This window comes from Sinohyriopsis cumingii, chromosome 18 (genome assembly GCF_028554795.1).
Source record: "Sinohyriopsis cumingii isolate HCF-2022 chromosome 18, ASM2855479v2, whole genome shotgun sequence".
NCBI classification, from domain to species: Eukaryota; Metazoa; Mollusca; class Bivalvia; order Unionida; family Unionidae; genus Sinohyriopsis; species Sinohyriopsis cumingii.
In genome coordinates this window covers 73,385,889-73,413,305 of record NC_142978.1, presented here as the reverse complement: position 1 = coordinate 73,413,305, position 27,417 = coordinate 73,385,889, and the positions used below count along the sequence as shown (strand labels likewise).

The window sequence follows — 27,417 nt, the reverse complement described above, 5'->3', positions numbered from 1 at the left end:
ATTGTAACATAATACACTCTTGTCTTACGACAAGTGTATGAAAGTTGCTGTGATTGCCTGAAAATCTAATCAGGTCATCTTGTCCAGACCATATTTAAGTGTCTCAAACTTAATGTTCAAGACCAATAGATTGTGTGCTACTGTGTTAAAATGGATTTTGGACAGATATACAGAAAAAGAGAAGCAAAGAAATATTTGTAATCTGCTATCGCAGTGGGGGCAAAACAAACATTTTAATTATGGGCAGATTGCATAAGTGATGTAGCTGCTTTTGTTCACCTCACCAGAAAAACACCAATATATAATTTAATGTTAACATGGAGGTAAACTTTGAATTTTACAAAATTTGTCCTGTAATTGCTTGCTTACCTTGTATGAGGGTTATGTTTTTCCATGATGGGGATGGGGAAATGCCAGGAAGGTTTGTATTCTGGAAGCTCTGGGGGAGGGGTCAACTGGCCACTGGGCAGTTCTACTGATGCATACTTGACAGAGCTAACAAACATGGCTTGCTTAGGAGGCTTGTACACATTGGCCCAGTCCTATTACAACAGACAGAAGCAAACATAAACATGCAAACAAATACAATTAGAAACATTTTCCTACAAATTAAATGTCCAATAACCTTGTAGCCAACAGTGTATTGAAAAAAGACATATATGCAAACTTGACCAAGGTGTGATGTAAAGATAAACACTGGAAGCACCAGAAGTCAATTCCACAATTTTGGCAAGAGTTCAAGACAATTTCTTCCTTTTAATTGCTGGGTGCTGAAACCATCTCTGATGACAAGATTTTCAAATTAGTTGTTGTGCTGGAAATGTATGCACCATTTTCATTTTGGACAAAAAAGACATCAGGAGAAGTCTTTTGGACATAGTTTAGAACCAACTGGACTGTGGGATGAATGTCTCTGTAAAGTTTTCATGGCAATCCACCTAGTAGTTTTGAAGGAGTAGCAACAATAAACTTGTGCTAACAGGACTGATGGACAATGGCTTATGGAGGGATATCAGCCCTTGCCATAAAATCTTCTGGTTTCTGACCAGCAGAACTAGTAAAACTTGAGGAACGGTGTGCATTTTGCTCAAACAAATGTACCAGCTCCCCATCATGAAGCAAAGTTTACAGTAAAAATAAAAGGCATACAACTCATCGGATAATAGTACAAGTACAATGATGGGTCAACATGTTTATTTTCTGATGATAATATTATTGTCTATATGCACTTATTCAGATAATGACCACAATACGTATGTTGTACAACAATCCATGAAAGACTGCAAGACAAGTTGTGGTCATAATACTGTCTTGCAATGCATTCAATTGGCACACAAAGAGGGCAACAAATTAAACAAAATCTGTGAAAGAACAGCGATTTACTGATATGTGGAAATTCAGAAGATGGCCACAGCATGTATAGTTTCATGGCAAGCCACTAAAAATGTGACACAAGTTACATTCAAAAGATATTTGCCAAACAGTGCATTCAGCTAGATGCCAAAGAGGGCATTAACTCTATTATAAAAAAGCAGGAAAAAAGTGCTTTGCTGATGTACATTTTCAGGTGATGGCCATAACTTTTACATTGTTTCCTGGATGTCCACCCAATACAGTGAGCTAACTGCACCACAATATTTTCTTATATACTTCATTCAGTTTCAAGTTAAAAAGATAAAAAACTGGAGGACATATATTTGTTGCAATTCATCTCCAGGTAATATTTGCAATGTTTCTAGCCAATCTATCAATAACTGTGGTACTATCTGCTAGAAAAATTACAGAGTGATGGATGAAGTTTGGAAGGATGCACATATGGAAGGACACAAGGACTCCTATTAAAACCCACCTTTAAAGAGTTGGCAGCATAATTTATAGTCTCATGCACAATGATCAGGAATGTTTCAATATTGTTTTAAGGTCTGCACAAGCATCCGAATGTACTTCATGCCATACCAAGAAAAAAATCACCACAGATATGCTGACATAATTTGTTTTGTTAATGAGTTATCTTGCATTTGAGCTCATTCAGGCATTCAAACTTCCATATAAAAATTACTTGTCCATGGGTAAAATAAACTGTCATTCAGCTCTTTACTTTTCCAGCATAAGAATTCCAAGTAAATGGCAAAAAAAACCTGTGAAGATTACATTTCAATAACCACACACAAAAACACACTTCAAGTTTCTTACAAGGCATTATGTGCAAAGTAATAAAATGTTACTAGCAATTATGATAAGATCCATCTTTCTTGATTGGTAATACACATTAGAACATTGAAAATTTACTTTACGCACAATTTAGGGATTTCTGTGCAAGACTTTTAACACACTACCCAACTCTTTTGATATATATATATATGTTTCTGATTTACTAATCTTTTCATTTACATACTTCTTTCTGCAGCCAATGCAAGGTTAGGGCCTGCATGTGAAACCCACAATCAAAGGATTGTTGCAAAATATGTAACCTTGGCATCAAGGTCAAACAATGGCATATGCATGTTACTGACTGAATTGTTTTTGAGAATGATCTATTCAGAATATTAAAATAATCCAGCCTATCACGGGGTTAAGGATATAGAATCAAATGAATAAACTTTAATCAAAATTTTAATGCAAATTTTCTGTGACTATTGCCTTGACTCCCAGGTCGAAGGAGGATGGCAAACATGTTGAAAAATGTATTGGGTTACATTTATAATAATTCATCCCAAGTTTTAAGAAATCCAACAAGATGAGCAAGTGAACATGAAGAATGTATCATCCTGGCTACACAATGGCTCATGCCAAGTATGTCAAGAGTCTTCAGAATTTAGGAAATAGTTGCAAATAAAAAACATTAACAATAACCATAACTGCTGACACTGTTTCCTGCACTGGAAAAATGACTTATGTCTCACTTCCCACTAATGTGGGCATGACAGATATTTTTCTTTAATACTCCAATTTATCTTACCCTGGTAGCTTCCTCCAGAAAGTGATGACTAATATGGATCTCTGTTTTAATGCATAGCCCCTCAGTTATGTGTGTGACAGATTCTACAGGAGCCTCAGCACTGGTTGCAGGAGAAAGGGCAAAGTTATGGTTGTTCTCCAGTGAAGGAGGGGTTGGGTACATTCGTGCCAACTCTGCTACAGCTGTAATGGCAATTACCACCTTGATTTATTTTAAGGCTATGCATAAAATGGATTTTGTTACTATTTTAAAATGTACATTAACTATTAGTAACTGATTTATCATCCATCTGATTATGTGGAAACCGGTTTTAGTGTTCTCAAACTCACTTGTTTAAGCAAATCACTGGAAAATTCAAATTATTACTATTGGCATACTGAACTGGCAAATACATTTGGATTTTTTCATAATGTTTACAAAATTTTCTTTTAATAGCTCAATGTACCATATATTTACATAGGTTAAGACTAATTCTCTAACAGCCATTGCTATGTGCAATGGTCGGTTAGATTGACAAGCATGCACTGTATGTACTTTGCTATATAAGGACTCTTTCAGAAGCAGATAGGAATAGTTGATACAATCATGAAAACAGATTTAACAGCTTAATTCCATGTAGTGGAATAAATATTTTTGAGTCTGCATGTATAAATGTATAGAAATGCAATGAGAATGGATTATGAACAAGAATCATTCTCTGAATTAAAACTTTCTGACCAGAGTCTATGTTCCTTTTACACAGATGGATACTATTTGAGCTGCAAGATAAATGATCAGTTCACAAGTTGAGTGGCTTGTCTCCAATGCCGGTCAGTTGGAGAACAGTAAACAATGCTTCCTAACTATGTGTATACACCAGTACAAGGTCAAACTTGCCAGTTTTAGGCGGTAGACTCATTCCACATTACAGAAAGAACTTTTTGATGCTTGGATAAATCAGACAAAAGAAACCTTTTTAGTTAATCAATAAAGCAATTTCAATTTCTTGTAGAGTTGTGTACATCTATTAGACAATACAAGTACCATAAACTGAACATTATAACCCCAGCCTGTACTAAACATTATTATACTTCTTTTATGTAAAATCCCTCTTTCATTGGTGGGATAATTAACTGTTTGTGAATGCAATCAAATGGTATCCTCCCTATAATAAATTGAAACTATATCCACAAAATTTTCATATGGGTTTTAAAAAATTTCCACAGAAACAGAGATATTTTGCCAAATATTTGAGTTTCTTTTTTTCCTTATGATTTTGACCATTGTCTTTGGAATCCAAAATCTATACGTTTCTTACTTGCCTCAAAATCAGGATACTTAGAAAGTTAGATAATGAGAGATGGCAACGAATTCAAATTATTTGTAGAACCAAAACAGGACAGATGGACATAAATCATTAAGATAATACATGCAGAATGAAACAAGACAACATCTGCATCCTACATAATAAAAAAAGAGCAGTTCCAAATGAATTTCCGAGTTTCCATTAAAATAGATTCTTATGAAATTTCTGCCAAGTGTAAAAAATTTGTGCATAAAACATTCTTCTACACAACTGACAAAGATACCATAATTATTGCTTCACATTCTTCCAGATCTAAACTGAATGCATTCTATATTCACTGCCGTTTTAATTTGATTCCAAAACTTTATTTTTTTTATAGTCCTTACTTGCCTAAGAAGCAAACTATTTACAAAACTGAAGACTTCGTATACAGTTACTTACAAAGCTTATCCATCACATCCCCAGTCCCAGAGGCTGCACTGGTTTTGCTGCTCTTGCCATCTTCCATGCTTTTACTCATGAGAGGGCTGTTATGTGAAAACTGAAGAAAACAGGCAACAATGAAATGTAAACATGGCAGCAGCATAATTATTCATTTATTCATATACACCTACATACAGTACATAATGTCATTATGGATCAGAGAATATTTCCACAGATGTAATAAAACAATTAAAAATTAGAATATCAATATATCAGAGAGAACTTTATTTAGTTGATCTGAAAGTCATGGACTACAGTACAATTAAATAAACAAATATTCAGCAATGAATAACATTTTTTTTCTTCAAAGTACACTGGAATCCACAGTGTAGGTGTTTGGATTTTATTTGGTGGTTGTGGTAATATCTATTCCCTGTAAATTTTTCTTATCAAATAAAAATTCCTCTTCTTGTCAAATCATTTGTTCTTCAGCTAGACTATGACAAATCTACCCTCCCCCCATGAATCTTTTCACCAATATACTTACAGGGTCATCGTTGGAATCTGAATCTGACTCAAACAGATTGTCCAAGTCTGAAACCTGAGGAATAAGATCTTTTTCTCGTGTTAAACTACTGGCCATCCCAACTTGGCTGGGACCCGTCTGTGTACCTGGGGTTGTCGGAGGTGATGTGAGAGATCCTAAATCTAATAAAGAAAATAAACAAAACAATGCTCCTTTCAATTTCTGAATTTCTCTTTAAACGTAAGCAACTGTAATGATCTACTGGTATATGAATGGATGAAACGTGTGCAGGAGTTAATGTTATAAGCAGTACAACAGAATGTGACAAACTATGTTTTGTACTAACAGGCAAAGCAAATTGTAATACATCATACAAGCCCCTCTCATGGTTTGTACGGCCTGAGAGAATTTACTGCCAAGTACTTTTCAAGAACATCCAAGAGTTTTCAAGGAAAACTTATTCTTATGAAAACTGAACATTTTAAGCAAGTCTAATGGGTGAAAGAATTTCCAGGAATACATGACCATTTTTCCTTTTAACTGCAAAGTAATGATAGTTTTCAGAGGAAACACGATTTTAAAATTAGCTGATGTGGTGGACATATTGGATGTCAGATTGGCACATTTTTTCAGTTAGAACAAAGTGACATTACTTTGAAGTCTTCAGCAAAAACTCCACGTCATAATGATCATCCATTTAGTGAAAAGATTTTCAAGACAGCTGTCATTGCATCTATATTGGATGGATCACTCACACATCTTCATTTAGGGCACACTAGATTTAAAAGTATATTCAGAGGTCTCATTAGGATTTTAAAACGGGGAGTCCAGGACTCCTAATTTGGTAAAAATATGAGTCTCACCAGCAAATGTTGCAGTCCCCTCCCATAAGTATGCTAAGTGTCTAAATGTCCATTAAAATTCCCATTGTCAGTTTTATTTATTTGTAATTATTTATAATTCTTCAAAAAATTATGTATTAAAACTGACATCATGTACAAATATATTCTTTAACTACAATATAGTCCACTTTCGTCTATGTTGCATTTCACAAGTTTTGTGATACTTGGCTTTGGATTTTATTCCTCCACACTAGGTCCCTCTTCTTTGACTCGCATAGCTGCCAACCTTCCAGGCTCACAATTAGTGAAAATAGGGATAAAAAGTAGTGAATTTGGACACGAATTAGTGAAAAATACCATGACAATAACTCCATCCACTCTGACTGTCAATACTACACTATATCAACATCGCAATATAAAACTAAAACACTACATATATGCAGAAATATATCTGCATTTCTATTTATTATGGTATTCATAAACTTCGCTTGTTCTTGTGGTTATTTATCAAGACATGATACTGTGGCAGACTTGAACTTCCTCAACTGCTTGATTGTAAATTTGTTTTCTAAACAGTTCAGACTTCTTGCCTGCTGGTTGATCTTGGTGTCGAAAATTGCTGACAAATTTTCTGCAGCTAAGGAGGCCCTAAAGTCTGTCTTATTTTTCCTCACTAGAGAAAATACTCTTTCGCTGTCACTGTTGCTGTGAGGAAAGCACAGGAGCTGCAGCACTTTTTGTTCTTCCATAGGAAAATTTGGAAATGATTTTCGAGTCTGGGAACATTTGTCGGAACAAATGTTTAGCATGGTCTCCAGCTGATAAAGGTAGATTGTGTTCAACAAGAAAACTCACGAATAATGCTTCAGCGCTGATAGCTTGCAGGCCTTCTGCCGATGGCTTAAAATATTCCAGAGCTGAAATCTGCGAATTCTTAATTTTACCAACTTCTATGTGTTTTTGCAACCGATGTGCTTCCTCACATCGTCTCTGCCACCATGCCCAATACTACAATTTGTGGTACACTGTGTGCAAAAAGCATGATGTATATCAATGTTTAATGGCAGAATGCATGGCCAATTTTTTTATATATTCCAAATTAAACTTCACTTTTTGAGCAATACATTTCTTTTTCCCTTGGTGGTGAAGACATTTTCAAGATCTTACATGCAATGCTGAACGGTAACTCAGATCAGTGTTGGTGGCACATACGTAGAGCAAAATTCTGGTTAGGCCCCAGTTTCTTTCAAAAGCATTTCTAAAACTACCCTTATACATATAGATTAAAATAGGCTAAAATGCTTTCTACCGGGCCAACTGTACTAATCGGCTGTAGTTCTACTAATATCGCGACCAGCAGTACCAGACCGTTTTGGCAACTGCCAATATCATGACTAGCGCTTAACGGGAAATCAGTTATTTTATTACAAATTTAAAATAATTGAGAATTGGAGAAATTGTGAATTTTTGGCTTGCGGCGTGAATCGCTGAAAAAGTCATGAAATTCATGTCAAATTCGCGTGGGTTGGCAGCTATGGACTCGCATCAATTATGTTAATGTCCAGTTTTGTTCTGAACCTTCCCTTCATTTTGATTTTGTCTGCACAATGAAGCCTCTCTCACAACATGGATGTCACTGGTGACACCAACGCAATTGCAGCTAGGACTGCAAAGTCTGGAAATATTTCTCTCTATTCTTGAAGCAGAGTTTTACAGGCTTCTGTCAATGTGCAGTTCAATGATTTTATGACTACCTAGCAAGTAGGTGGGTCTCATGCCTAGAAAATATGTAACTTTGCCTAGAACTTAGAAGAACCAGTAGTTGCCATGAGTTTAATTTCCACATTCTTTACACCACTGGCATATAACTCTAGTTTGTCCATGAGAATGAATTTTGTAAATCCAAGGAAAGTTTTTATTCCAAACTCTATCCACGCATAACATTTTATTACACTTGCCAACTGTCCCATCTGAACTATCAGTTCTAGCAACTTTAGCACAGTTCTGAACCTCATTACATTCTTCAGCAGTTTTCTGTTTAAACCTAAAATATTTACCCAAATTTGCAAATGACATTTGGTCTAAGTCTCGATGTGCCTTGATTTTGAGGTCACATGCAATATTTATATGGCTACAATCAGAAATGAACACAATAACAGGGATCACACTGGGCTTTGCCAATGTTGCAAATTGCAATTTTTTTCTTGTTAGTGACAAAATATACCATCTGCTGATATTTTTGATGATATTTTTGGCTGATAAAAACTGTATATACAGTCTTGGGTTTGGAGTGGAGAAATTCAGAGACACCATGACCAGAAGCAACAAAAGTGGATATAAAAATGCACTGGAATCTATTGTTACATAAACAAATTCTTGTTTCATATTGACAAAAACAAAACTAACAGTGCATTATTATATCATAATCAGCTTATGCTGAAGTCTGGCCTAAGTATTGTATTCTGTAATCTAATGAAAATAGCCATGCAACTGACTAGCTACAATCAACCACCTCTGAAGGCGGGAACGAGAAATGACTACAGTCAACCAGATGACAAGATTTTTTTTATAAAAATGTACCAGAAAAAAGTTTTGCTGCAACTTCAAGAAAAACTGATAACTTCTGAAGCACCGATATATACTAAGCAAATAAAAAAATTCTGTCTCAATGTTCTACAATTATTTGATGTTGCTGCAACAATAACAAACGGTATTGGTTTGGTTCTTCAAAGAGAGCCTTAAATAACTCACGTACCTTCATCAAAGCAAGCCAACAACCTTTGATCAAAGAAGTCAGCACAACAAACTTAATAAAAGCATTGTTTAATTTTTCATAGTGATTAGAACATTTATTGTCTCACAAAAAGTTTCCTGTTTGCAACAAAAGTGCATACAGAGGACTCCTGCATGGGTGATTTTCTGCGTCCAAGATAAAAAAAATTGCATCCAAATACGCGTAATTAAATGTTTCCTAGATCTCTGTATATTGGTAAATACTCCTTGCTGATATAACCATAAATTTGGGATGATAAGAGATAACAATACTGTCAAACTGATATCACAGTGACCATATGGAGGGCTAGTCATTTTCATTTAATACCAAACAGATCAACTAGATACAATAAGAACTCTACTGATGAAAATCACTTGTTAAAATCAGTTTCCATTTAAGAACAGGGAAAATGAGATTTAAGATGGCCACATACTGGCAGTCAGGTCGGCAGCATTTTAAATTAGGATCAACGTAACATTAAAAGAAGTCTTTCGGTGAAAATCCATGCTGATATGATCATTCATGCAGCTGAAGTAGCAATAACTAGATTTTCAAGTTGGCCATTGTGGCAGCCATGTTTGGCAGCAGATTGGTACCATTTTCATTCAGGACTAAGTAGACATCATATTGAGTTTTCTGGTGAAATCATGTTAATGACTCTGTTCTGGATTAGCAGTGATAATAAGATTTTCAAGATGGCCTCTGCAGTGGCCATAATGGACCTCCAATATGTACCACTTAATTTATTAACACCTAGACATCATAAAAAGTCTCAGTGTAAATAGGACTTGCTGTTAGGAGTAGCGATAAGATTTTCAAGATGGCCCTGTGGTGGCCACACTGAACATCAGACAGGTACCATTTTTTTTATTCAGAAGAGAAGCAATAACAAGATTTTTAAGCAGGCTGATGTGACCAAATTGGACATCAGATGGGCACCACTTTCATTTAGGACCAACTAGACATCACAATAAGCTTTTAGTGAAAGCATCATGTTGATACAACAAAGAGAAGCAATAACAAGATGTTCTAACAGGCTACTGTGGTGGCAAAATTGGATATTAGATGGGCACCACTTTCATTTAGGACCAACTAGACATTACAATAAGTTATTAGTGAAAGCCTCATGTTGATACAACAGTACATTCAGGAGTAGTAATAACAAGATTTTTAAGATGGCTGATGTTAAGGCTCTATTGGATGTCAGATCAGCAGTCTTTATACTTTAATTAGACATAAGAAGTCTTTCAGTGAAAACCCCATGTTGATACAACCGTACATTCAGGAGTAGTAATAACAAGATTTTTAAGATGGCTGATGTTAAGGCTCTATTGGATGTCAGATCAGCAGTCTTTATACTTTAATTAGACATAAGAAGTCTTTCAGTGAAAACCCCATGTTGATACAACCATACATTCAGGAGTAGTAATAACAAGATTTTTAAGATGGCTGATGTTAAGACTCTATTGGATGTCAGATCAGCAGTCTTTATACTTTAATTAGACATAAGAAGTCTTTCAGTGAAAACCCCATGTTGATACAACCATACATTCAGGAGTAGTAATAACAAGATTTTTAAGATGGCTGATGTTAAGGCTCTATTGGATGTCAGATCAGCAGTCTTTATACTTTAATTAGACATAAGAAGTCTTTCAGTGAAAACCCCATGTTGATACAACCATACATTCAGGAGTAGCTGTAAGATTTTCAAGATGGTTGCCATGGTGGCCATAGTGGATGTCAGATGGGCAACATTTTCATCAAGAACCAACTAATCACAAGAAGTTTTCTAGTGAAAACTCCATGCTGCTATGACCATTCATTCAGGAGGAGTAGGACACTGGATCTCTAAGCAGCACCATTTTCCTTACGGGCCAACTAGAACATGGGAGGAATGCGTGCAAAGTTTCAAGGCATTCCTCCATGTAGTTTGATAGGAAGAGCACTAACAAACTTGTGCTAATAGATGGATGGACAAGAAACAATCACATAAGCTCTTCTGGTCCATGATCAGTAAAACTATAAAAAGAAGTTAATATGGAATATATTTTTATCACTAGTTTTGATTACAATGTTAAAAACAAGTTTGTACACTTTATCTATTGTTTCTATTCAAGTAGAATTTTTCAAAAAATGTTCTCATGAAGGCCTATTATTTTCATAACATGGACATCACCAGTGTTTACCTACCGCTGGGTTAATGGCGAGACTATTTTGGAAAACTATGCAATTATCATCACACAAACTCCATCCAACAGAGGGACCCCAAGTGGTCTGAAGTGCTCTCCATTATGGATCACTGCCATCTCACCCCTGTCTGCGTGGGTTCGAGTCTAGGATTCGGCTAATGTGGGTATGTGAAAAAGCTTGCCAGTAGCTTCTCATGGGTCGATGGTTCTTCCCGGGGTTTTCCTGGATTCTTCCTCCTTAATACTGGCCACCATGCATAGCCTATCGTGTGCTGAATAATGACGTTAAACCCCACAACAATAACAACCATCCAACAGACAATGGTGACCAAGTGTTTTTTCTTCTTATTTATCTTCCCAATAGTTTTGCTCTTTCTTAAAGCAAAGCACGCCCATATGTATAATCAGCCATGTTTTAGAGTATTTCTATTGTTCAAACTTGGTCATGTGGCTAAAGTCAAAGTGGTACAGTGATCAATATCAATTGTTCATAGAAATCATCTCCTTAGTTTTCTCAAGGATGAAGATTAACTATGCCAGAACTTTCTATTACCCACATTAATTATTTGGCTTTTAATTCTCCTGGGAGTCAAATCTTCATATAAGCTTAATGAAGCTAATTACTCTGTGTGTGTGTGTGTGATTTAGAATTTTAATGTAGCTTTAAAAAAAAATTCAGTCATATCGCTACAATGTCTGCAGTGTGACAATTTATAGTGATGTCCCACACAGTCACATTATCCTGACACCAGGCCAATCAGTCCTAACACTAACCTCTTAATGCTGAGTGCCAAGCGAGGCAGCTGTTAGTACCATTTTTGTAAGTCTTTGGTATGATTCGGTTGGGGTTCGAACCTGCGACCTCCCACATCTGAGGCAGATGCTCTAACCACTAGGTCATCAGAACGGTAAGCTAATTACTAATGATGCATGTGTAAGAGAATACGTCCCTTGGATTTGAAAAGTGGGACAAATTTTAGAACCGCATATTTCACTATTCACAGCAATACTGTGTTAAATCAAAATAATAAAATTAATATATTGCGCACATATATTACTGAGCAGCACTAGTTTAATACTGGACTTACCTATAGACCTTTCATCACGGGGGAAACTGAAACTTTCACTGTTACTCCTGCATATTTCTATCTTTTCATCCTCCTGCAAACAAACAGTGAGCGTTAGAAATATATTCTTAAGCCAGAAATCCAGCTTAGTAAATACAAAATTATCTTCTTCTTTCAAAAACGAGAGAAATAAAGGTAAATTACAAAGGAAAATTGCATGCATACTTCTGATAAAAAGCTTACTCCCAGAGTTATGATACAGACTTTTTGCAAATAATCCTTTATTTCACGGACATTTTAATAAAACAGTTAAAGTGCAGGAGAATTAGCTGGAAAGGAGGATAATTATTGCCATCAGCAGTGGCAAAAAAACCCCCCATGATTTGGTCATAAAAAGTGTAAAATATATATTACAAATTGGGATAAAAGCATGTATGAAAATGATACATTTATTTTTGCCACTAACCCTGTTCTGACTTGTAAGCTAACTAGCTAGCTCATCAATAAAATGAATCTACGAGAAGTTCAAATTAGAAGAAACACAGTTGTTATAAATGGCAACTAAGGAAAGTATTCTTACACTATTCTTATGTAGCAGTTATCTTTTTAAGAATATTCTCAAAATTTATACAAGTGCAATTAAAGAAGTAATAATAAAAATGACAACAAAAAAACCCCCCAACTTTTTATTGCTTTATTTTTTTACCCAAAATTTTTTAATTCATAAACAGCCAACTAAAATGTAATTTGGTGAAAACAGTGTAATGATTATGCCAAAAGCATAATGGTTGGCATGTATGCAAAGGGGAGAAATCGAGGCAATTTCAAGGTGACATACATCTTATCCCCCAACAACTGAAGACAATCCATCTCTTTTGCCCTTCCGTATATCCAGTGCTCATTTGAAACTGAAATCTTCAAATGAACCACCATTGAGCTGTATTAGCGTTACTATGACATTTTCAGAAGTTAAATCTGTTTCTGTTTGCAGCATGACTGTCAATCTGTGCTGCAGTTTGAAGGCATGTGCATGGCTAACTTTTCTAACTTTAACATAACTGTAACCTCTGAAATTAGTATTTAAACTTGTGTCTTCTGTGGGAGTTCATCAAATGCAGTACTTGTCCTAGCTGCATGGGCATCAACAATTTCTGTTTGATCAAAGACTACTACATAGGCATCTTAAGGATTAAGTCTCCAATCAATCACCCGTTCATTATCCTGACAAAAGTACTGGCAGTGGGAATTTTCCATAAAAAGTTAGGCCAGCAATTATTTTGAGCATATGTGAATGGATTTCAAGTCATGGGCAGTGTGAAAGATATATGGAATAGGGCTTCAGACCAAAAACTGGAGTCCTTAAAAGGTACTGATGCTCTACTGTCCAGAATTTCCAGGAATTCTACACAAAACCATTTTCAAATTAGCCACTAAGATTGGAACATTTCGGACAACTAGGCAAAATTAGACAAAACTTTATGTGAAAACCCACTGCAAACTCAGAAGAATTTGTGACAAGATTTTCAATTTGTTAATGGGGGCCGTCATATTTTGAGGTCAGATCGGCATAATTTTCATTCAGTACCAACTGGATATTAAAATTAACCTTCTGCTGACAACCCCAAGTCAATGTGACTTTACATTTAGGAGAAGCAAATAACAAGATTTTTACACTGAAGTCATGGTGTCCAAACTAGTTGTCAAATTGTGAACATACAAGATATCAAACTGTCAAAATTTTTACATAGTACCAACTGGACATAAGTCTTCTGGTTAAAACAACTTTCTACAAGTAGCAGCAATAACACGACTTTAAAGAGGGCTGCTGTCATGGCCTTGGATCCGATTTTCGTTTAGGACCACTAGACACAAGTCTTTCTGTGAAAACCCCATGTTGATATAACCATGTATTCCACGGAAGAAGCAATAAAAAGATTTCAAAATGGCTACTGTAGTGCATATCTGGGCAGTTCCATATTCCTTTAGGACCAATTATTTTAAAAAAGTCATCCAGTAAAAACCCAATGTCAATATGACTTTCCATTCAGTAGGAAAAGCAACCAGAAGACTGCTGTGGTGGCCTTATTGGATGCCAGGACAGCACCATTTTCATTTATGACCAACCAGACTTCATAAATCTTTTAGTGAAACTTCCATGTTGATATCACAATCCATTCAGTATCAGTAGCAATAATTTTTTAAAATAAAGTTCTCTGTTGTGGAGTCCATACTGTATGCCCAAGCAGAACCACTTTTTTTCAGGATGAACAAGAAAGACATCACAAGAATCAATGAAGTCAATAAAGTCTTCTATTCAGGAGGAGTAGTGACAAGATTTTCAAGATGACTGCATAGGCAGCCACACTGGACATCAGATCGGCACCATTTTCACCGAGGACCAAACAAACATCATGAGAAGTCTCTTAATGAAAACTACATGATGATATGACCATTGATTCAGAAACAGTAGGAACAAGATTGTTACTATGGCTGCTGTGGTAGACACATTGGATGTTGGAGCAGCACCAGTTTTATTTAGGACCACCTCAATCTAGAGATTAATGTATATATAAAGTTTCATAGCAATCCTCCAAACAGATTAGGAGGTACAGCAATAAGAAACTTGTGCTGATGGACAGGTGACAGACAACAGGCCATGCCATACGCTCTTCTGGTATATGACAAGCAGAGCTAAAAATACATTCCTGATCAAAACTAAAGCATGCAGTTATACTCTGGCACAACACAGCCAGAAGCCTGAAGATTTTTTTAAATGCACAATAGATATTTATTTGCAGGAGATCAGGTTTCAATGCTCACACATAGCCAATTTTAAATTACAGGAGTCAATTTTGCATGATTGGTGCACTTTCATGGCCTGACCGCATCAATGTAAAATCTGTATTTCAGGGAAATCAGCACAAGCAACACACAAAAAAATGACATTTTCAATGCATTTTTCCCTAATAAAATTTTTCTGACAGTCATCCATCCATACTCTCCAACATAAGAGACACTTTCTAAAGAAAATTAAACAATTCATTTAGGAATTATAAGCAAATGTTCAGTTTTAACAAAATAAATTCTGATCATAAAAAAATGCAATTTGACATTATCTGTCCCCATATCCAGGAACATTTGCATGATGTGGAAAATTCAATACAGGTGTTTGTAAGAGTAGTTATACTGTACATAATATGCATTCATTTGTCAATCTTTATAAAGATGGAGTAAATATGTTAATTACTGAATTCTGCACCATTAATCCAACTTACCATTTTACTAAAGGAGGGCCGGTGAAACATTTCGTCTCTACTGTTTCGCAGTGCAGCTCGAGAAATGGCTGCAGGGTTAATTGATGCTTCTTCTGAGAATTCATATGGGTCAGGTGCAGGGGGCTGAGGGGTTGGGGGCTTGGAGGGTTTCAAACTTTGTCCTGAGAGGGAAGAGGACGCGGTAGAGGAGGGGAAACTGCCACTAAGATCCTGGATACCAGAACCATAGTCCTTCTGATCGCAGCACATCTTCTTAATAGGATAATCAGACCTAAAAAAAAATATATATCAGAAAATGTTGCAGCTTTTTTAACTTTTCATTGGTAATTTTTTCTCTCAATGATTTTATTATAGCTACAAACAATGATGCACAAGGATTACTTGTGAAAACAATAGGACCCCTTCAGCAATGCATGTTTAGCACCATTAAATATCGCAGTTTTCAAAACCATGAAAATTTATATCTACAAAAATAAATGTTGGTGAATGGCTTTTAACAACACTTTAAACTCATTATTGGATATACAGAAAAACCTGTCTTGAAAGACCATTGTTGTTTGGCAGAAGAGGTGGTCTTTCAAGGCAGGTTCTGCTATTAGGGCCAAGAAATGGAAGTGACATGCCTTTCCTGAAGACACACCAAGGCATCTGACCCGGTCTAGCCTAGGTGGCTGTTGAACCTGCAACCCCTGATTACATGCCTGGTGCCCTACAAACCAGCCACCATGGCAACCAAAAGGAAATGAATTCTAAGCAAATTACTGCTACATAAATTCAAATAGAACTGGTTTTGAAAAGAAAGATGATAACTATCATAACAACAGATATTGCTATAAAATACATTCTATGTTCATCTGATTTGGGTAAGGCTGATCTAGCATTAGAATATGACTTGACGTAACCTATCTACTACTGACCTGGCTTCAACTGAACAAAAATTTATGTTTGTGAACTGTGCATAACAGACCAATGTTTTATACATGCAAAGTGCACTTAATGTGAAATTCACATACATTTTTGAATAAATGGGACAAATTTGTCAAGACAGGTTTGAAGACTATATGAAACAATTATCATTAGAACTCTATTCCTTACAAATTTTGGAACAGTTACAGTGACTGATGAACAGAATAAAAAGGTGAAGAGCCACGTATACAAGCAAAAGATGCACATAAATTTATATATAGTGCTCCAGCCAAAAATGGAGGAAGAGAGGAAGAGGGGTTAATTGCAATTCATTTTTGGAAGAAAGGACCTTTGTTTTAAATCACAAGATCATAATGATATCATGATTTCACAATAAAGATGTGCAGTTATTTTCTTCTCAAAGTTTTAACACCTTGATATATAAAGATGATAAGTTTACAGACATGGGTCATAACTGTATAAAATGGAGATGAACCACTGGTTTGCAAAATAACATTCACCTCAAGTTCTTGAACTATGCTGATTCCAAGCAACCTCCATGTAAAGATACAAACTTGACTGCCAAGGCCCCTGTGTTCAAAATTGTGTAGATAGACAAAACTCATAACAAACAGTGCTAGACCCGAGACAATGCCTACACTAAATTCCATCAGAATGTGGTGACAGGTTTTTGAGTTAAGCTGACTGAAAACAACATTTTCCATGATAAGAATATGGTCGATTAAGGAGCATAACACTATCCAAAATGGAATCGAACTTAACCCATAAATAGCTGATCTACGTCTTCGACACAATGTCCATCCCCAAATTGCACTAGAAAAGGCTGATTGGTTCTTGATGATGTAAAGCTTATTCTCACAGGCCGTAACTATCCACTATGGAGCTGCCAAACCCACAACTAGCGCATCAAGGTATAGGAGACTATGAATTTTTGTGTCACTTTTAATGGTACTTGTAACACATTATTAGCGTCATGCCAAGGAAATGGAAGCCAAGTGCCTTTCCCAAGGACACACACAGGCAGCTAACCTAGTCTAGTCTGGGAAGGTATTGTACTGGAGACCTTTGGAATACAAGTCTGATGCTCCAGCAACCGAGCTATCACATGATTAAGAATCTGATCATTTATAGTCCGACATTCAAACAACAAATACCAAAGTGAGAGGAAGAAACTGCAAGTCTACCAAACACAACTAATCTATTCAAAATTTTATTCCAGTTATCAATAGATTTACAAATTAGGTAGTAGCAGTACCAACATTCAAGTTAACACAATCAATGTTTGTTAGAATCAAGTAACACATGAGTCAGCAATACATTAGTCCCCATCTTGAACGGCCCCCTGACCAGCAGCCACTAGTTTCTTACGACCAGAATCCCTTGGCACTGACGAGATTGTATTCAAAAGTACCCCTCAAGAACAGCCACCCCTCTAGCGCGACCAGCATATTAGTACAAAAATGTAAAATGGTCCCCTCATGAGCGGCCACTTTGTTTTTCAAATGTATACAGAATCTAGAATTAATTCATATCATGACCTAATGTAAATAATCAGATTATCTCTTTCATCGATACATGTCTCCCAATGTCAAGTTTCTGGGAATGTAAGTATTGACTAAAGTACATGTAACAGTAAGATTAATATTGTATCATTGTCCATAAAAGCCAATGTTTACAAGAAATGGGCTTAACAATGTTATGAGTTTTGGGCTTCACATATCTGTAGAGTTGTTCTCTTTGATGATTACAACCAGATGTAACTGTCATCATAACAGGGTCAGCATAGGCTAAAAATAGATTCTGTGCATTAACACACACACAGAAATTAAGCTTGAACAAAACAGAGTACCAGACAAAGACCGAAAAATCACATGATAACACATTTATGGCTACCTTTGCAAAGAATGCATTTTGTCCAATTAAAAAAAGTTTCATCTGCATAATTAAATCGCATACAGTTAACAACATCCGAATAAATCATTACCAAACATTAACATGTCATCATGTAACCGGACACTATTATTTGAGAAGAAAGTCGGTTATTCTACTCAACAATGACATCGAGGGATCTGGGACTTGTCGAACAATTGTAGGTGGAAAAGACTCGAAGAAAAAAAAATTTTTTGTTGAAAAGACTAATGATCAACGTCGTAAACGATAAAGGGTTTTTCAGCAGTGGGAAAATGGAGCAAATAGAAAGAAAATTATGTACCAAGGTTTAAATGACGTTTTTCAATGGTTTTGCAATGTGCATGACAACAATACCCCCTTGCATATCATGCTTACGTCAAGAATAAGAACTATTAATGTATATTCAAATGTATATTCAGTTGAAATAAGTCTATTATTATAACAAGAAGAACCTTTTAATAATTAATGTTACTTTTAAACGAAGATATTAAAGATATTAAATGCTTTTTAGTATGTAGCTTTCTTACTATGTATATAACATACTTCTCACAAAAAATTAAGTCCCCCCTCTGGAAAGGCCACCCAGCTTATAAGCCACTTTCCCGGTGCAGAAGGGGTGGCCGTATAAATTCTAACCTTTCAATTTCAATATAGTATATTGATACATAAATATCTGATGCAAGGCAGCCAGCTCTAGTACTGTACTGCTTGCATAATCAATGTTCCCCGTTTTACCATTAAGGTTGTTTTTCAACTCAATCTGTGACACCAAGGGGATTTCTGACTCTCAATCTTGCACCCCTAGAGGTTACACTGTTGCATATTCTAACTGAAGATGCTTCCTCTGAGGTAACAGACCTAAGCCAAATATAGAAAGTGTCAATACAAAGATAGGTCGCTCCTATTCAAAGGCTAGCAGAATCCCATATATTCTGAATTTTGTTCATATAAACACTGTTATCACCATTTATTATATTTTGCACGTTACATGCATCTGATGTGCACAAGTTTTTGTCACAGATGTTTATATTTTCCCAAATTTAGGGAAATCATTAAATGAATATCCTGAGGCAAATTAATGTTCTTGATTGGAATATCTCCTCTTACATGAATTTGACAAGCTTTACGATTGAAAGTTTACAGATAGTAGTCATGACTGTTACTCTCAAATAAATTGGGTATTTAATGAAGGAATGTTGTTAGCCAAATATTAGGTTATCAAATGGCTATGCTTTGCAACTTTTCTGATTTTCATTCTTCAAAAGTCCTTGAGTTTTTTTTGTGCACTGACATAGTTGTATCATACCTCCCTCAAACAACTGTTGTGAAATCTCAGGGTTTCAAGTTGCAGTTTGGATAATGCTCACAATACTCAGACTTTGACATTTATTACTCTATGTGGCAGACAGATCAAGTGAAGTGATCTTCGAGATAGTGATCTTCAATAAAACTGATGCTTCCAGGCCAGACCACTTGCTATTAACACCTTTATAGTTAAGCTCGGGTGACAACACAAACCTGCTACTTGAGTTAACCTGACAGAATAAAGGTGGAAATCAATAAAGCAAATGATTAAAGTCTAAAAAAACATTTAAACAACCATAGATAGGTGTATGGAAAATAAGTCTTAATAAAAAACACTAATCATTGCTGTTCAAGAAGGCCAAGGTCCATAATGAAAGGAGAGTGACAGGGATTTTGTAAGGAGAGATCGGATGTCCCATTCTTTCATTCAAGCTGGAACACTGTTATAAACAGATACTGATCCTGCAAAAAATCTCATTGCTATTTACAAGTAGTTAGTGTTCACCAAATCAAATGAATCATGAACAATAAGCACATTATAACTAAGACACTCATGAACAACATCGTTTAAACACAGATTACAACATCAACAGACTCACCAGCTTTGAACACTATTAAAATTGTACAAGGTATCGGTGACTAGTTCACTTTCATCAGTTTCATGTACAGGTAAACTTGGTCTCTTAAGACCCCTGTGTTCCACTTGTTTTTGTTGTGTCCGAAGCCAACTATTTATGTTGGCATTTTTGCTGTCAAGTTGTGGACTAGTCCAACTATTTGCAGAAGAATTATATGGTGAGGTAACACTCTCAGTCTTTGGCATTGTGTGTGGCTTGGGAAAAACTCTGTCCCCACCATTCAATAAATTGTTTGATTGAGATTCACTGGACACCTGTTTAGGGGTGTCCTTTGTTTCTCCATCTTTAGGCGGGGGATGGGGACTAAGAGTTGGCATTGTGGGATCCATGTTTTGATTGACAACTGGCTGGTTATGAGGTTCCTCAAGAGGAGAAGGAGCGTTGGATGCTGGCGATTCTATATTGTTCACAGCTTCTGAAGTATTCATTTGGGATATAGAATTGTTTGCTACCCCAAAATTTGGTCCAGGCTGATTCACTCTTGGTATGAACATTTCCATATCTATTGGAATAAAATCATCTGACCCAGGTAGTCTTCGATGAAATGGATTAGTTCTAGTGAAACGAGACTGCTGTCTTTCTAATCCCTTCTCCGCTTTTTGGTGTTTGCTTCCTGTGCCTTTCCCTTGAGATGGCAAATTCCCTTTTGTCTTTTGCAACCGTAGCCTAGAAATGAAACAAGAAAAACTTAAAGAAACTGGTGGAAATTTAAGGTTGAATGTTTTCTGTTATCAGCTTCTTGTATAGTACCATTCCCCATCAATTTAATCTCTGAATTAATATGTCTTATTCCCCCAAACAGTGATGAAAGCTATCACTTTACCTTTTCCAAGTTGCTTTAGTTTTTGTTTGAAACCATTTCAGACATTCCTATCTGAACAAGAAATTCTAGCAGAGAAGCTTGGCACCACTATCAAAGAACAGAATGTGGCACTTTGTCTTTATTTTTGTAAGAAATGTTTCAAGCAGGTACTTGATTTCATAGATTGGTAAACGTGTCCCATTGTTGTTTATAGCACTCAAACTTTGCAGTACTTTGACATTGTTTTGTAGAAAGGACTGGTGAAGATTGAAATTATAAAGTTTCTTGATCTGTTAATCCTGCTGCCTACAACTAATGTTTGCTAAATTCTAGGTTTGTGAAACAGATTTGTTCTTGTTCACAAGATTCCTAAATTCTTGCATTATAAAAAAGTTTTTAAAGCAATGCAATCATTTGAAGGTACATTATGTAAACTGCATTCTCGGACTACAAAACTAAGTCCATTAGTTATAAAGTATGTCTATAGTGGAGTAGTGTGTATGTGTATGATTAAATATTTCCAAAATGCCAAATTATGTACAACATGTCTGAGTGACAAGTTGAAATGACCAACTGCTAAATCCATGTTGGACATTTGTCAAAGTCCCCATAATTATTCTATGCATTTGGTACTTTCATTTTCCTAAAACACTGTAAGTTCAAAGCACAAAACAATACAGGTGTAAAAAACTGCCTACTAATCTCAAGACTTCTCAAAATCATATTAAAGCTGTCAATGGGTACCCACCCATTCAAAATTACCCTGGTAATAAAATGAGCCATAAGGTACTCATTTACTGTACAAAAGTTTTCCACCAGTGCTTGATAAGGCAGCATCCACTATTTGTTCAAGCTGACCATCCTTTTGACTGAACCTCAAATATGTGTACTTTTTCAGTGCCAAGCAGAGGTCCGACTCTTCCAGTATATAACTGACCTAATCCCACTGCTTTTTTTCTCATATGACAACCCTTTTATTCTGCCGCAAGTGTGGATCAGTGGCAAGTAGCAGAGGGTGGTTATTTGATCTTGCCACACAACTGATGTTATTAGTTGCAACCTTTAATACATTTCACAAACTGTTACTTAAAAGGCTCAAGCTCAGTCTCTATATAAGCATTCACATTTGGTACTGAGGCCAATGAGAGTCTGATGATATTTACAAAGACCAGACCACAACAATGAAGGTATTCAAAACTTTATCAGACAATGAGAATGAATTCTTGGGCTTTGTAGCCAATGCATACATGCCAACCATTATGCTTTGACATAATCACCATAGCTTTTGTCACCAAATTACTTTTAAGACTCACCTGTATATGGATAATGCTTTATTGGTTCGTACAAAAAAAGTAAAAAAAAGTTGTTTTTCTCATTTTTATTATCACCTCTTGAATTCCTCTCATATAAATTTGAAAATATTCTTAAAACGATGATTGCTGTGTATGCAGTGCAAAAATACTTTCCTTTTTTGCTATATAAAGCAACCGCATATGACCAACTTCCAAGAAAACAAATGGGTTTCTTCAAATATGATCTTTACCTCACTGAGTCAATATATAGATAAGCTCGTTAGTTATCAGACCAGTCTATACTTTTAAAGACATTGGTGCCAAATGTTTAGTGAACTGCTTTATGGTACAAGTTGTGATGTTATATAACAGAAAATATTAGAACAGATGGATCTTTTCAATCTTCAAAACATGTCAGAGCGGAACAAAGGACAAATCAACATCACTTTACAAACTCTGAAGGAATATGAGTAACATGACACAGCACTTCGAGCACATGATCATGATTATAGCAGAATTCCAGTTCATCATCATTCCATGGAATTTACACACTAATAGACAAGCTGAATTGAGTGCTGAACATAAATAATTGTTCAGTATATTTTGTGTTTGCATTCTGCTTCTAATCCATATGGATTTTGTCCTTTGTGATAATAATTTTGAACAGCTGCAGAACCAGGTTAGTTGCACACAAAAAAAGTATCTTTTTTACATGCTGTAATTCTGGTATGTAATATAAAGAGAGGACATTAGGTAGTGATATATCGGATATTACAAATTATAAAAAATGCATGCCTAACTTCAGTACTGTACACATTAAATACAATTTCCCCTTGATCAACCTTTTCAGGAAACCAATTATTATGACTGATGGGTACACAGTTAAGTCTTCTAAAACTATGACAGCTTTTAACTTATAATTAATGATTGCCCAAGGCTTTTTTTAAATAAGGAAACATGATCCCTATCTTAAACTCCTCATACCATGTGTTGCATGGCAGTCTGTCAGTGCATACAAGAACTTTAAACAACATTCATTTAGTCGACCATAATTAGAACCAAAGGAAAAGACGGAAACAACAAAACTGTTATCATCACTCATAAAATACTACTTCTGGAGCTAGTTCACCATCAGGCTCAACAAAATAAGTCTATGTTAGTGTTGTGTATTTAAAAAGGTTTGCTTTTGTTAACTGATAAAGATTATAATTTTGTTTTAATCATAAGAAAAGCATAATATAATGCAGAAAAAGTCTACTAAAAATTTTAATGACAGTTTTTCTTCAAATTAAAAGTTGAAAATGAAGAAGTGAAAAATGAAAGGGTAATGGTAAACTGACTGTACAGCGTATCCAGAATGCAAAACTACATACTGCATATTCCCTAATTAATTCGGGGGGGGGGGGGGGGGGGGGGGGGGGAGAGGGAGGGAGGGAGGAGGGGAAGAGAGAGAGAGAGAGAGAGAGAGAGAGAATTACATTCTCCAAATGGTGGTAATTTATTAGGGCACAATAGTCAAAGCTTAAGTTTTTATTTTAATGTGATCTTATAATGACCACCTGTACATCTAGAGGGTCTTTCTGCTACTGAATCGTGTCATTGTACAAATTTGCAATGAATATTCAAAGTACTACTCGGTAAGGTTTCTGAAAGGCATCATTAATGTCATGCAGTTGTACTATGTGAATGTTATGAAAAGATTCATGAAAATGGGACTATGTTTAAATTGTCATTGTGGAACAATTAATTCCTGTGTTTACACTCATGGATAACAGAATGGTGAAGATTCTTCATAAGTTTTTAATTTTCTGTTCTTTTAAAAAAAAAAAGTGGGGGGGGGGCCAGCAGTTTTAATTAGAGTGGGGGCATTAATTAGGTAATGTACTGTATTTTCCAGTAGATCATTTCCTAAAATAGACAAACATATTATTTTTCTTTACATTAAACAACATCTTTTAATGTCTTTTTAATAGAATAAATTCCATCATTCAGGGCTTATAATGATTTTGATAGAAAATAATTTAGTAAAAGCCAGAATTTTTTGGAAACCCTAATGTGTACACACATTATTGGTGTACGTGTTTATCAGGTTTATGACTATCTGGATAGCATATATAAGCTTGATACAGATGCATGGTGCAGGTTCAACAATTTCTGTCCATGTCTGTGCATTTCATACAATACTTTTTATTCATTTTGTAGATATGTATTAAAATAATATTTTCATGTGTACTTTGTGGACTGGTAAGGGTATCCTCCTATTTTGAGACAAATCATTATTCACTGTGTAACTACCTTTGTGAACTACAGAACCATGAAATTAACACGACTCCCTTGAAGGGATTAATGCTTTACAACCCCAAATGTATTTCCAAGAATTCAAGGCAAGACGATTTCTTCTTATTAACTGCTGAGTCAAAACAATTCATGAGTGATAACATTTTCAAATCAGCCAATGTAGCAGATATATTTGATGTAAGATTGGTACCATTTTCATTCAATACAAACCAGACACCATTGCCAGACTTTTTGTGAATATCCCATGTTGACATGACCTCCAATTCAGATAAACTGAGACAAAATTTTCCATATATGCATTGTGGCAGATATTTTGCAGTCATATCAGCAGCATTTTCATTCAGGACCAACTACACATCATAATTAGATTTCTGATGACAACCCCATGTCGATATGACTCTCCATTTTGGAGCAATAATAAGATATTCAAGATAGTTTCCATGATGTCCACAAATGATGTCAGATCGGCATCTGTTTAATTTAGTACCAACTAGACATAAGTCATCTGGTGACCAATGTCAATATGGCTTTCCATTCTGGAGAAGAGGCAGCAAAATTTTCATGATGTTGCTATGGTGGCCATATTGGATGTCAGATTGGCACTCTTTTCATTTCGGACCAACTTGGGAGCCAAGAAGTCTTTCAGTGAAACAACAATGTAGATATAACGATCTATTCTTGAGGAGTAGTGATAATAAGATTTTCAACATAGGACAAACTAAAACTTGGAATGAATGAATGTAGAAACTTTCAGGACGATCCAAGTAGTTTAGGAGTAATGATAACAAAATTGTGCCAACAAATGGACTGACCTCAGACAACAAACTGGCCACCCCATAAGCTCTTCTGATCTACAAATATCAGAGTCAAAATTTGTCATCCCACAAAAATAATGTGTGAAGAATACCTTGGACATGAGCAATTGACCCTGGCACTGGGCTCAGCAAAGTCCCATGAGCTACCTATGGTCTCCTCTGTCACATTTTCATTGGGTCTGAAAAGGAATAGAACCAATAAATTTGTTACTTGACAACAATTTGAAAATTATTCTGCCAAAAATTTGCATTAATACCTATAATCAACCGAGTATGATTATTAAAGATACTGCCTGATTACAACTGTCAAGATGAGGAAGTAGATTAAATAAGATATTCTAAATCTAATGATGAAAACTCTTCATGTTTTACCATCAACATGGCTAACAATATTTAGTGCTTTTAGAAAAGAGCTTGCAAACATGTTTAGACCCAATAAAACGAATCAATAATCTCAAAGTTTATGGCTGCAGTATTAACACCCTAACATTTTTCTTCATCACACTGGTTCAAGAATTTATTCTACAGTTCAAAAAGTGCCTGTCTTTAAAAATGTAACCGTAAAAACTATAAAGCTTTCCTACACCAATCCACCCACTTTTACTGCCATTTTACACCCCACTCGAAGTGACACAAGTATCACAATGCAAAATCCCCAAAAACGAGATGTCTTCCTGTTAAGACCATATATAAAGGTGTTAAAAATATATTTGAAAATGTCATATTAATTACATTTTTACTACTGAGCCCTTCCCATTGCCCACGAGGGTTCAATCACAGGATTATATTCCATTTCAAAATGATGACCCCTAAGGACAACATAACAACAAAGAGTTTTATGAATTTAGGTGATGTAATAATGGAGAGAGCATAAAATGAGGAGATGGAGATTATCACAATATCTCCAGGTAAGATGTTCAAATAAATGTGTTAGGCAGCATCCTTCTGCATTGACAGACACAAGAACTATAAAATTTTACACATGCGCTGAAGCTGGGACTGTCATTGCTAAATAAAAAAGGGGCAAACTGCAATTTTGTTCTAAACATGTTACACTTTTGTCTTTAACAGATTGCTAAAAGTCTAAAATTTATTCTTTACTCCTTACTTTTTGGCGAGTCCTGCTGTAATACATGCATCATGACTGACACATTCCATCATTCTAGCTGAAAAAACATCTCCAGACCGATCCTGCAGTCGTGATGTGGCTTCCAGTGGCCGTCCTCCTGGAATCCCTGCACTGCCCACTTTTATACTTACATCACCTATTACACCTAGCTCTTCTACTGATGTCAGATGGCCTTGAGGGGCCGACAACTGGCGGTCAAACCCCATGGAAATGGGGTTTCCTCTCAGATGGTTGTCAGTATCACAGAGAAGGACATAACAGGTGGGGTACCTCATTCGCACACCAGCTGCAAAACCAAAGACTACCTGATTTGAATCCAAGTCAACTCTCGAGATTTCTGCATGAATAGGACCTTAATTTGTATCAAACAAACTAACAAGTTAGTTTACACAAAATGCAATGGTATCAAAAATATGATTATTGGAATCTGCTACAAAATGATTTGTGACATTTTAAAGGGAACTGAAGTTAAGACATTTCCACTTTAAGATAATATTAAACCCTGTAATTTGGAAAGTGATTTGTAACGGGAAAATGTTTACACTGATTTCCTTATTCTCCCTGGTAAATGTACTTATTGTATCTCAACCAAATTTGTTTAAAGTTTCAACAAATTATGCTCAAATATAATTACTCATGAACAGGCATGAACTACACCATTTTACAAACAAATTATACTTGCCAACAATCACTTCTACAAGGTTGGGTAGTTTGTTATGATCATTATCTTTAGACTCTTCAGTTCTGATTGGGTAGAATTGCTTCCAATCCTCCAAAATCTTGCGGGTTGCTGGGTCACTGTCACGGTAACCGACACCTGTAAGGGTTCCACTCAATCCATAGGGGGCAAGAATCACTGGAAAATTAAAGTACAAACGTTGTTGGCCTAAAACTCTGGTTACACTTTCTGATCTAGAAAGATGCGCTCAATAAGTCTATTCTGTACTGTGAGCAGCATAAA

General features: G+C 35.7%; 1 protein-coding gene across 1 annotated transcript in view; it reads right to left on the bottom strand.

Annotated features, from left to right (window-relative positions):
- Positions 1–27,417, bottom strand: part of LOC149776975 (mediator of RNA polymerase II transcription subunit 13-like) — a 110,900-nt gene that overhangs the window by 42,850 nt on the left and 40,633 nt on the right. The window contains exons 6-15 of the mRNA XM_089941700.1: positions 27,139–27,312; positions 26,436–26,742; positions 25,420–25,506; positions 20,082–20,786; positions 15,340–15,610; positions 12,086–12,158; positions 5,215–5,375; positions 4,686–4,785; positions 2,960–3,141; positions 370–542 (exon numbers count right to left, since the gene is read on the bottom strand). Of these exons, the coding sequence (XP_089797826.1) occupies positions 370–542; positions 2,960–3,141; positions 4,686–4,785; positions 5,215–5,375; positions 12,086–12,158; positions 15,340–15,610; positions 20,082–20,786; positions 25,420–25,506; positions 26,436–26,742; positions 27,139–27,312 (2,233 nt within the window). The remainder of the gene's footprint in view (positions 1–369; positions 543–2,959; positions 3,142–4,685; positions 4,786–5,214; positions 5,376–12,085; positions 12,159–15,339; positions 15,611–20,081; positions 20,787–25,419; positions 25,507–26,435; positions 26,743–27,138; positions 27,313–27,417) is intronic.